Source organism: Gavialis gangeticus, unplaced genomic scaffold (genome assembly GCF_001723915.1).
Source record: "Gavialis gangeticus isolate Ggan-Ray unplaced genomic scaffold, GavGan_comp1, whole genome shotgun sequence".
Lineage (NCBI taxonomy): Eukaryota > Metazoa > Chordata > Crocodylia > Gavialidae > Gavialis > Gavialis gangeticus.
In genome coordinates, this window is record NW_017729034.1 from 59,457,692 (window position 1) to 59,469,325 (window position 11,634).

General features: G+C 39.4%; 2 protein-coding genes across 5 annotated transcripts in view; one reads left to right on the plus strand and one right to left on the minus strand.

The window, feature by feature from the left end:
• PHF10 (PHD finger protein 10) overlaps positions 1-6,960 on the plus strand; it is a 22,418-nt gene extending 15,458 nt beyond the window's left edge. For all 3 annotated transcript variants that reach the window (XM_019527039.1, XM_019527038.1, XM_019527040.1), the window contains 3 exons: positions 3,852-3,960; positions 4,243-4,431; positions 6,077-6,960. In XM_019527039.1, coding sequence (XP_019382584.1) covers positions 3,852-3,960; positions 4,243-4,431; positions 6,077-6,162 — 384 coding nt within the window. In that variant the 3' untranslated portion in view covers positions 6,163-6,960. The remainder of the gene's footprint in view (positions 1-3,851; positions 3,961-4,242; positions 4,432-6,076) is intronic.
• Positions 6,961-7,339: 379 nt separating this feature from the next.
• Positions 7,340-10,137, minus strand: CUNH6orf120 (chromosome unknown C6orf120 homolog). 2 transcript variants are annotated; one of them, XM_019527043.1, is made up of 2 exons: positions 10,053-10,137; positions 7,340-8,388 (listed from the first exon to the last, which is right to left on the minus strand). In XM_019527043.1, exon 2 carries the CDS (start codon positions 8,355-8,357, stop codon positions 7,782-7,784), a length of 576 nt encoding a protein of 191 aa, XP_019382588.1. In that variant the 5' UTR covers positions 8,358-8,388; positions 10,053-10,137; the 3' UTR covers positions 7,340-7,781. The 2 variants fall into 2 exon arrangements, with proteins under 2 accessions (XP_019382588.1, XP_019382587.1); XM_019527042.1 differs by lacking the exon at positions 10,053-10,137 and adding an exon at positions 8,692-9,137.
• Between the last annotated feature and the right edge of the window lie 1,497 nt (positions 10,138-11,634).

An 11,634-nucleotide genomic window follows, 5' to 3' on the forward strand; every position in this document is an offset into this window, starting at 1 on the left:
ACTTAAGAAGCAAGGTTTTCTTCTGTGATAACACTATTATATAGTCTAGAAAGTCTTGAAGCAGCAAAGGTAAGATGCTGGTAGTCTGAATTTTATATCCAGGATTGTTTGCTAACAACACAGATTTATCATTCTTTAATTAAAGCAACTTTACATTGTATTAAGAAGGTAGTCTCCAACACAAATTGGACAGCTTCAGTTAACTGGGAAAGATGTTGATTGATCTGTTCTGTGATAAAATAAATGCATTTTCTGCATTTATAAAAACAATCAAACTACAACTTTTTGTTTCCTCCTTTTAAAGATTTTACTAAGAATTATGGAAATTCTGGAGATTATAAGTGTTGTAGTAGACCTATATTTTTTTTATAAGTCATTTTGCTAGATATTCATTGCAGATGCAAACTCCTGCCAATATTTGTAAAAACATGAAATCCAAAGATGAAGCCTGAAGAAGTTTTAGCTTTGTTTAATATTGCATTAGAGATTGTGCGCTACTGATTGACAGAAGAAGGTGCTTCACTTGGGTATGAGGGCCATGACATACTGCCTGTTTGATTAGTTTATTCTATTTAGTGGCCTTTTGAATGTTTAGAGAGGACTGATAAAACAACTGTTACTAAGGTTCTGAACTCCTAAATGTAGAACTGTACATACAGGTAAGCCAGTACTACAGTTTGAAAATGGACCCTAATGGCTATTACCTGCTAGTTAAAAACTACTAATTATGTTAATAATGGAACAATTAATGTGGCTAGCTTAAAAACTTACAATGCCAAAATATTTTTGTGATACATCGTCACAACTTCAGCATACCTTGTGTTACTGAAAAGTGATGCTTCATACTGATATCTTAGAGATGATAAATGTTGTGCGTTGGTTTTTGTTGGGAGCATTTAAATATTTCAATATACCCTATTATATGAAGTAGCATAATTGATTTTTGAACATTCTTGTTAAAGAGTTTGTCTGTAAAAAAGACCAGGTATTAATATACCAGAATGTGCCTAAATGTAAAGGCACTTTAATTTAAAAGCTATAAACTGCTCTTAAATGCCCCTTTGATGTTTTTGGTAATATTTTGATCTGTATCATTCATTAATTTTGTCCTTATTTCTGATAGTCATCTTTAGGTTACATTTCAAGTAAAAGTGAAGGATAATTGCTGTGAAATCAACATGCAAATACATAGTTATAGTCAATACAGTAGAAGTATTACAGTGGAATTCCCAAGATTACCATTTTAAGCAGGAAAATTCATGTATTTTGTATTAAGCCAACTGTATTAAGCATCACTTTTAACTGAGAATGGTTAGCATATGGTTCACATTTCGTATGTCACAAAGTCTTTGTGGCAGCAGTTAATTGTAGTAGCAGGTCCTGCATTGCTCTCACAGGTTTCTGTTCTCAAAGTAGAGATATTTTTGTATAGTAAGCTGCAATGAATTGGGATACTAGGTTCCCCCAAACACTTCTGGTTTGTGTTCACTAAATATAAAAATGGGGAATGCCTTGTGTTTGGGCAGTAGTGCTTCATAAAAAAACTCATGCTTATCTTACTTGTTGGAGTACATGACTTGAGACTGAGCTGCAGTGCAGAAATTAACATTACAACAAAAATGATTTGGAAAGCAAAATGTAGAAAATAGTCGCATGGAATATCATGATTTCCTATTAGGTGTAGACTTTTTTCAGTATTCCCTAAATACCATTTAATTTCTTTAAGATGGTAGACTAACTTAAATTGCTTTGAAATGTGAATAGCTTTGTTTAGTTTTTGTTTGTTTTCACCTTTTATAAGAGAGTGCTTTCATGTGGAGCGCTGTCTGAGTTTTTAATATATTGTGATTTCTTCACTTTTTCTAGTGAACACAAGTTAGTGGAATGGGAGTAGAGAGAAGTATTAATAATAAATACACTTATGTCAGTTTTTAATTTTAGGATTATATGTATCGGAGTATTAACTGCACATACACTAACACAGGTACAATAACCCAAAGTTAGTTCACTTTAGTTTTGGTGGAGTGAGAGGGAGTTTGCTGCTGTATATTATGGCAGCAGAATATGAATTCATAACAGAATTAGAATTTGGATTAGAGAAGTGCACTTGCTATTTTAGAGCAGCTTGTTTTTTTTTCTTACATATGGATAAAAATACAACAAAAACCTTACTCTTAGAATGTAGCAGTACACAAGAGGGTAAACACTGCAAAACTGATAAGGTTTAAGCATGTGCTACTATCCTTTTGTTGGGAAGAGCAGGGTATAAAAGGTATACATGTAGGACATGTAGAATAGTTAACAGTAAAGATTTTATATGTATGTTTTCACTTCCATGATATTTATTATTCTGTAGAGACATTTGTGAATGTTAGACTTCTCTTATCATTTTATTATATTTATGTATAAAACAGGTTGACTATGCTTTTTAAAATAAATAAGCAAAAAAAGTCTTTATGAATGCCTCTGTCATCTTTTGAAAAGGAAGTTACTCTTTAAACACCTGTTGTGCTTTGTTTTTTGTTTTTAAATCTTCAGGCCAAACAAGTTAAAGGAGGCTCCAGCTACATTTTAAGATCTAAATAAGATTTAGTAAATTTAAAAGGGTTCTGGCAAATTAAGATCGGTGAAATATATTAATTGTATTGGCAAGTGTTAGACAAGTGATGGCTGATGAAGTAAATGTATTCAGAAGATATTGTCCCTTTTTGATAAGGCCTGTTGAGTGCTTTTCCTTTTTCAATAGTTGTGTTTTCCACTTCCATTGTTATTACTACCATCTTAGCTTGAAAAACACTACCTCTTTCTATTTGGCAACTTTTTCTCTTTATGGAACAAGTCCTGTTAAAAGTCTCTTTCCTCAATTCAGAAACAGACAGACTGTAAAAAAAAATCCAGCACTTACAGATATAAGACCAACAAGTGATATCAATTCAAACTCATTTCTCACTAATTAAAGTGTGCATTAAACTGCAGCTGGTCATAGTGGACACAACAACTTAGTGCGTCCTTGATAAAGTAGTTTTGATGACTTATTACTGCTTTTCATCAAGGTTAAAATTAGTGTTTGGTCACAAACTTGTAACACAGTCCTGGTAATCTCCCAGGATTCAACCCCCTAGAATTGCTCTCTGGCTTTCAAATAGATCTGATGGATACAACCAGGCACTTCCTTTCTCACCTCATCTTAAGTGTAAAATTGTAGTTATAGGTATGTATAAGTGTTCTCCATAGCAACTACAACTATAACTTTGCTTATAGGATGTGGAAAAAAGAAACAAAGAGCCTGATTAACGCAGAATGCATCTAACTTGTCAGACAAATACTTCAGAATTTAAAGCTATACAAATTGTGTGTGAAGTTCTTTTTGACAATTTAGTGTTAAGCTGCCATGCACATGAATTAAGTATAAATTTTGCATTTTTAAAGGATATTTGTTTCTCCGTACATATGGAATCTTACGAATTTGAAGACAGATACTATCTTTCATTCCTTCAACACTTGAATGATTTTTTTCTTAAAATATCATCAATGATCTATTGCATTTATTTACATTCACTATTAAATGAAAAGTTAGCTGATAGTTTATAGAAGAAAACTTGCCTACGCTCTTGTTCTGCTTAGTTAGTTGCAAAATGATTTTACATTATAGCTTATGGCACATCCGCTTTAAAACTAGTGTTATGCCTCTAAGATTTTAAAATAACCACTTTATGTTTTAAGATTTCCTTCAATCACATCAAACAGAAAGCTCATTTATTTGCAAGAGTTAAGAAGATGCATTAAATTTCCTGTTAAATCCATTAAAAGTTCTTCTGGCAACAATTTATAGCCCTCTTCTACCCTTCCAGCCAAAGGTCATTCCAAATGCTATATGTGGAATTTGTCTGAAGGGTAAGGAGTCCAACAAGAAAGGAAAGACTGAAGCACTTATTCACTGCTCCCAATGCAACAATAGTGGTAAGTATCTATGTATGCTACAATGGGATATTAAGGGGTTTTACTTGACAAATTTTAGTAGAAATATTTTATGTACTGTATTTGCATACAAACAATTGTCACCTTAAGAGTGATTTTCCTTAGCTTCCTTCAAATTATACTTAATACAGTATACTAGCACATATTGCATTTGAGTCTCTTAGGTGAGCTAACTTAATGTTATGAAGCAGCTAATACAGTAGATTATACTAATTATTTTAGAATTGTATAAAAATACTAGTAATAATATTGATTTTAATCTAGGCCACCCTTCTTGCCTTGATATGACTCCGGAGCTTGTTGCCATGATTAAGACTTACCCTTGGCAATGTATGGAGTGTAAAACATGCATTATATGTGGACAGCCTCATCATGAAGAAGAAATGATGTTCTGTGATGTATGTGACCGCGGTTATCACACCTTTTGCGTGGGTCTTGGTGCTATTCCTTCAGGTAATGAAGAAAAACTAGTCTCTCTCCTTAAGTGCTGGGGCTTCCCTCTAAGGGTTGGGGGGGGGGGGTAGAGTAGATTAAAATGAGCATTATGTCAATGCCTAGTGTAATAGACATTCACTCCAAAGACACAACAGGTTTTTGGGGGGGGGGGTTCTTTTCTATTTTTAAAAATTATTTATATATGTAATCTACATGAAACTTAGAAATTAACCTCAAGAAACAGAGGCAGAAGCATGTTGTTTACCTTAAAAGTATCTTTGCTTGGGCCTAATTTGCATACTTGCAGAGCAGCTTTTCACAACTGAACTTTTCCAGCCAGGAGACCCACAACATCCTTCAGCTGTCCTGACCAATATGAAGTTTTGCTTCTACCTGGGAGAAATTTTACAATCGTTGACTTTTCCTTTGCCTGAAGAAAGGTGTTTGAGCCCAAAAGCTTGCAAGTAACAATAAAAAAAAATTGCAACTATCTAGTTGGTTTAAAAAAAGATATCACCTCTTTCTCAAGAGTTTTGGATGCCTTTGCCTCCAGACCAACATGGCTACAACCTATATACTCAAGAAACAGTATTTCTAGTTTCAGAATTTTATAAGAAATAAAACTGCTTCTCTCAGGGCTACACTTTTTTCAGGATATTGAAAATAGCTATTTCTTAAAAGAAAAAAAAAGCCCATGTGAACTGTGTTGCTGCATATTGCTGGAGCACCTTTAGCACTGTTTCAAAAGTTTAATAGGAACATAAATACTTTATTAAAAAGTGAAAGGAAAAAAAGGTTTGCACAGTTCGTTTAATGCATATGAATACTATGACTTCCTCCACTCCCCCTAGCTTTTTTTAACATCACGTTATGGAGCTGAGACAAGATGTGTGCCATATAGTGCATGCAGTAATTCACACCTCCTTTAAATGAGTACAAAAAATAATGCCATTTCTGTTAGGTAGTATTTCACCCATTTTATGCATATGGTGACATAACACAAGACAGTGGTGAAATCGCAGCTAAAGAACTAAGCAATTGGAAGTACTCTCAGAATCTAATACTAAATACACAATCTAATACTAAATAAATGATGCCAAATTTTAAGTTCATTAATACAGTTAGCAGCTTGAAGTCCTGCAGTGTTGGCCCTCCTTGTATCTACAGTACTTTGAATCCTAAAAATGTCTTCTTGCAGTTAATTGATTACCAGCTACTTTTTAATGCTGTTGTATACTTCCAGACACCTTATGTGAGTAATTTAACTTCAAACTTGTCCCACAGCAGCGCTGTATGTTACACATACTAAACACAGTGCGTAAGTACCTGATACTGCTCTATAGCTACTAAGACGGTTATGCTGTGATTAAACACCACTTGTCTTATTTGTGAAGAAAGTAAAATGAAGTGTTTTATGCATGTTATTGTCTGCCCCGGAATCACCCTCTAGTAGTGGAGCTTCTACTGGCCTTTACATGAATTAACATATTAATACTTTGATTGCTTAAGAGACTCTCTTTAAAAGAAAAAGGTTAACTGGTTTTTATTTTGAATGGAACCAGAAGAGTGCAAAAAGTATTCAAGCACCTTGTAACAGTGAATAGGTGTCATAGGAGCCATAAAACATTTTCTACTATAACTAATGACAACTTTGCTTTCTTAGGTCGCTGGATTTGTGACTGTTGTCAAAAAGACACCCCAGTACCCAGGAGAGGAGGAAGAAGGGGGAAAAACAGCAAAGAGGGATAAAAAAAAAATCTGCCTTCCAATACTCTTAACGGTATACAATAAAGCAATACATTTGGTGCTATTTAACCAGCCACTCTGTAAAAGGAACAATACCACTTTTTAAAAATGAAATAAAAGTTTAATTTTGACTATATAACAATTTTTTCTTTAATAGTAAGGTTATTGGCAATGTTCTGTCATAGCTGTTTAAAAGGAAACCTCATATTTCCATTGAAAACAGAAAACTTTCAAGGAAAGTCTGAGTAATTGCATAATCTACTGTATAAACAAGCTTATAGCAACACTTAACAGATTCTGAAGATGTTCTGAATAGCAGTAACTTCTACCTAAAGAGAACGCTATACAGCACTTAAGCTATCTGTACAGTAATCAATTTTATTCCAATAAAGCAAAACAAGACTTAAAAGATCAAAAAAGACCATTCAGATAAAAAATACTATTTAGATTACTGTTTGATATTCAATTGTCCTCTAACTAAAAAAAACACCAAAACATGATTTCAAAGTTAAGACTATCTTGAAGTCTTTTAGTGCATTGTAGGAAAAAGCCAGTCTGCTTTAGGAGCATTAAGTCCCAGCTGGAAAACAGTTATTCACTCCCCCAGGAGTCGGTGAATGGTTAAGCCAGAGATGTACTAATGACCATATAGAGTGAGACTATGGAAGTGGCAATACGTTCATGGTTAGTAAACACTCCTGAAAGGGTTCCTCTCCGTGTAGACCCCTTTCCAAGCTTATGCTACAAATACAGGCTCAATTGTTTTTAGATGAACAATGCCAATGCCATTTACATACAACATAGAAAAACAGCTGAAGTGCTGCTTCCATCATACTTCTTCCCTGGAATATAAAAGTCAAGCTCCCTACACTAGAGGAAGGAAAGGGTGAACATGAACTTTATTCAGGTCAGGATTCTCCAAAGCAGTTAATGATTTTAGGATCCTTAGTTTAAATACTCATTGTGATGCTGATGCTGTGAAGCAGTCTGCTGAAGTGGTAATCAAATCACCTGCCACCTGAAAAAGTCAGACTCTTCAAAAGCTGGTTCAGATTGGGCACCCCAAAAAACTCTAGTCACTTCTGAAAATCTTGATCTGCTACTTCACCTGGTTTGTTACACTCCTTCCAAGTTCCAACTTTTAAAGTGCCATTGCTCAAAGATTTGTTCACAGTGCAGACAGATTGGAAAATTAGTTCTTTATTTTAAATTGGGAGGGGATGTTAGAACTGCAGCTTCTCAGATTTTACAACTTTTCTTCATATAAAATAGTAATTTTAATAGAAAATACATTGAATTATCAAAATCCATATTTTTCTTAAGCACCTATTCAAAGTAATGGAGAATTTTTATGAAGTGCCCTTTGTACATTCATTGTTCAACCCTGATCTATAAAGAAAACTATGAATACTGTGCTTGCTGTTCATTTTATGTATAGTAGGATTTACAATAGAAAGCTAGATATGGCTTTTCTTTTCCCCTCTCCAGCATAGAAAAGTTAACCCAAATACCTCTTCAGGAAACTTTACAAAAAAAAGTACCAATGCTCACAGCAAATTATTCATGTTCAATTTCACAGGTTGTAAGTGCACTAGTCCAGTGTGTATGTCCAGTTGGTTATTTTAAAAAAGAATTTCAAGTATTAGCTTCAAGATTCCAATAAATATAGTCCAAAAAACAGATTCTTCATCCTGAGTTTCATCTTCTGCTGAATGCGACTGTTTCTGGCTTGCCTCCGTCTCCTCTGGGTTGTAGGAACCCTCACCAAATGGATATTGTACAACTGTTCGATCATAATATACTTTCATTTCAAACTCACTCTCCTGATGAGAGGGATGACCATAAATTCCTATTCCCACTGGGCGACGGAAGTGTGCTGGTATGTGAACAACATCTTGGCCACAAGTTACAGATTGTAACTCATACTCATCAAAGCTGGGGTGAAGAGTCATGTCAGATACATACAAATCTGCATCACCTTTTAAGCTCTGCATCTGAAGCACTATCTTCCCCTCGTGATTTAGTCTCAAGTAACTGTAATTTCCAGCTCCAATCTGACCTTGAACGACATGAAGAAGAATCCATTCTGCAGGAACATCTTCATCCTCAAAACTATTTACCATAAGCAATGCCTGAGCTGCTAGAAGCATCACCAGCATTCTCATCCAATGTGCTGCCATAACTCCAAAGTTTGACATTAAACAAATTCTCACATCATGTGTAAATATCCTGTTAACACAAAACATAGTAATTCAGGTTCAGGATGTTCTAATTGTAGAAAAAGATCAGACCATTTTCCTGAAAAATAACCTCATTTCAAAATATCAGTCCAAGTAAAACTTAAGTGAAGTGTCTCTTACTGATGTAATTCAGAATTATTACCAGTGGAAGGGCATTGTGAAATTTGTATATTGCTATTAAGTTTGTGAAAAGTTTACTGTGTGACTTTAAATGAGTATGTTCTCTAATAGATCAGCGACATAATAATGAAACAATGTTAACTGGGAGGAGGTTAAGTGAGGAGCAGAGTACCTGTACATCACTTCAATTCCAAGGCGTTTCTCACAGCATGTGTACGGTAGCTGGATTCTATTACTGCCCTGTAGAGTACTGCACCACAAAATGCATGACTGCAAACAGGCATACATTTCAAGTGTAATTACTCTGACTAATTTTCTGGCCTGAAAAAGAGCAGATCCTCTCTGCAGTTTCCAATACCCTAGCTACAGACAGACATTTTAATGTGTCAGCCTAGCCATAATAGCAATGAATTTCTGGTCTGATCTAGAGACTTTTCATCCTGTTCCACAAGTGTGACAAGTTAGTTTCTGAACCCCAGTGCACAGTACACGTTGCATTATGGTAACACCCTAAGGCTCCTTGCCACGTATTACACAATTCACTAGGTAATCACGCAATACATTTAGACCAGCCCCATGGGCAAAGTAAGATCTAGGGGGGTCACAAAATGAAACTAGGAGGGAAAGTTCAAAACAAACAAAAGGAAGTGTGAAATTAAAGTGAGGCATTTGTCACCAGATGTGCTGGAAGCTGACAGTTTAGTCCGATTCAAAAGAGGACTGGACCAATTCTTGGAGGAAAGGGGCAACCGGTAGGTAGAGAGTGCAGGGATTAGGGACACACTGAATCAACTTCTGGACCCAAGTGCTGGAGGCTGCAAGCCAGAGAGGGACAGTGCAAAAAGATAACCCTGGTCAGATCCATTCACTCATCTTTTCTGCATCCACTCTCTGCCCCTGTGTAGCACAGGCCTATTGGACAAATATAAGGGACAAACAGGGCAAAAGTTAACACCCTCCCTCTCCCATTAACAGAGATGGCTACTGGATATGTGCCAACTGAATAGAAAGATGTAAAGGACAAAGCAGGGAGGATGGCAGGTTAAGACGACTGCAGGAGTGGGGCACCAGGCACAGCACCTGTGAATCAGTTTGAAGTGTCAGCAGACGCTGCCCAGAGGCAGACAAGGTGCAGGGGCGCAGACCCGCTGTCCCTGGCACCCTCCCGCTCAGGCTTGGCTCAGGCCAGAAGGAGGCTGCGTGGGACGTCCTGGGACAAGCCAAGACCAGACGCAGCTGTGGTCTGACCCGGGACATGGCAGCTCTTCTTTTTCAGACGGCTGCACGAGCACAGCAACAAGGACACCGCGAAAACGCTCGCCCAGCTCCCTAGCCCGGGCGCCACGGGGGCGGGGTGGGCAAGCTGAGGGCACAGCCCTACGAGGGGGGAGGGGCGCGGCGCCAGGGAGACGCGGGGGCCGTGGAACCCGCCCACCTCACAGAGCGCCCTGAGGTCCCCCCGCAGGGACCGTTGCACAGGCCCCGCCCCCGCCGCCGGGGGGAGGGGCGGTGCGGGCTCGGGCCCTAGCTCACCGCCGCGCCGACCCGCCGTCACCATGGAGCTCCGCGAGGCAGGCAGGCAAGCAGGCAGGCAGAAGAGAGCCGCCCGCTCCCTGCTCTCGCGAGAGCGCCAGGCAGGTCCCGCCAGCCAATGGCAGCTCGTCCCGGAGGGAGGGGCTGAGGCGGATACTCTGCCTCCCATGGCAACCAGATACGTACAGAGGGCCGCAGTTCCAGGGACTGGACCCTCCCCTCCATTCGGCGGGCCCCACCCCTTGGTCCCGCGTCAGTGTGGGGTCACGTGATGTCACCTCAAGGCCTGACCTGTCCCTTGCAGCGCATAACTCCCCCCCCCCTTGTCGTGGGTGGGTCCTGGGTTGCTCTGATTTTAAAAAGTCCCAATTTTCGGTTAAAAAAAAGTAATGCCAAATCCACGTTTCCAGGATTAAAATATAACACCACTAATATATTATATCTATATAGGTAATATAATATATCTAACATATTAGATCTATATATAGTTATGGTAGTGTTTCATTTTAATGCTTAAGCTCGGGGACAGGGATAGGCAGTGTTTTTGTTCCAAGTGCCCAAATCACGACCACCTCCCCCAAGGTGCTGGGGCAGAGGGCGGTGGAGCTGCAAGGGGCCTGATCCTCGTTGCTGGCATGGGTGCCCACCACCCTGCAGGGCTCTGTAGCAGCAGCGCGTGCGCATGCACCTCTGGGCATATGGCAGGAGGGGCCGGGGTTGCGCTACCCCAGGCCCCTTCCTAGCCGGCATCCTGAGGCATGCTGCCACGTAGACCGACACAGCTATTTGCAGCCTCCTGCCTGCATGCCACAGCTGGCCTGGGCTATGGGCAGCAGGCAGGCTGCAAACAGCTGCACTTTGTAATGTATGCATTGTATGATGACCCTAATCCCTGGGACGTTCCATATAAAGTGAGTAAATCCCTCATTGGCTGTAGTGACTGTGCCTGGCACTTCCGGGAGTTGCTACAACCAGGCTCCAAAGGTGCCTATATGTCCAGGGAGGCTGCTCTGATGCACTGTAATTACAGCACGTTGGTGCAGATTCGATTAATTAAGTGTTTTTGAGTGTGGTAATTACTACATTCCAGCAGACTCCAGCATCTCATGTATCAGTGTCCCCCCGCTGAAAAATGGTGGTAGGGGCACTTTAACTAAAGCTTGTAAACTGCATAGCTAGCTAAAGTAATGTACTAAAAGTTGGTCAGGCCATGGCCCAGGTGGCCCACCCCATTCCGCGGCCTATGGTGTAGGGGGCATCACAGTGGTCCCCGGTCGCCTAACCTGTTACAGGGAGTTAGAGGAGTGCAGAGACTTCCCCAGTCCCATCACACAGAGAGGCAGAGAGAAGGGTTCAATCTCCTAAAGAATAACATGCACCTTCCATCACAGTTCGTTTTTCATATGGCTGGGGGAGAAGAGCAGGGAAGAGTTGTTCAGATACCCTCAAGGAGGCAGGGACCCCTAGATCCCAGCACAAGCGTGAGAGGAGAGAAGATAGAGCTAACAGGCCATTGCCTCTCAACCCCTATTTCCTGTCCCACCCTTCCTGTTTCCTATAATTCCCCTCCCCTGACCTGAGC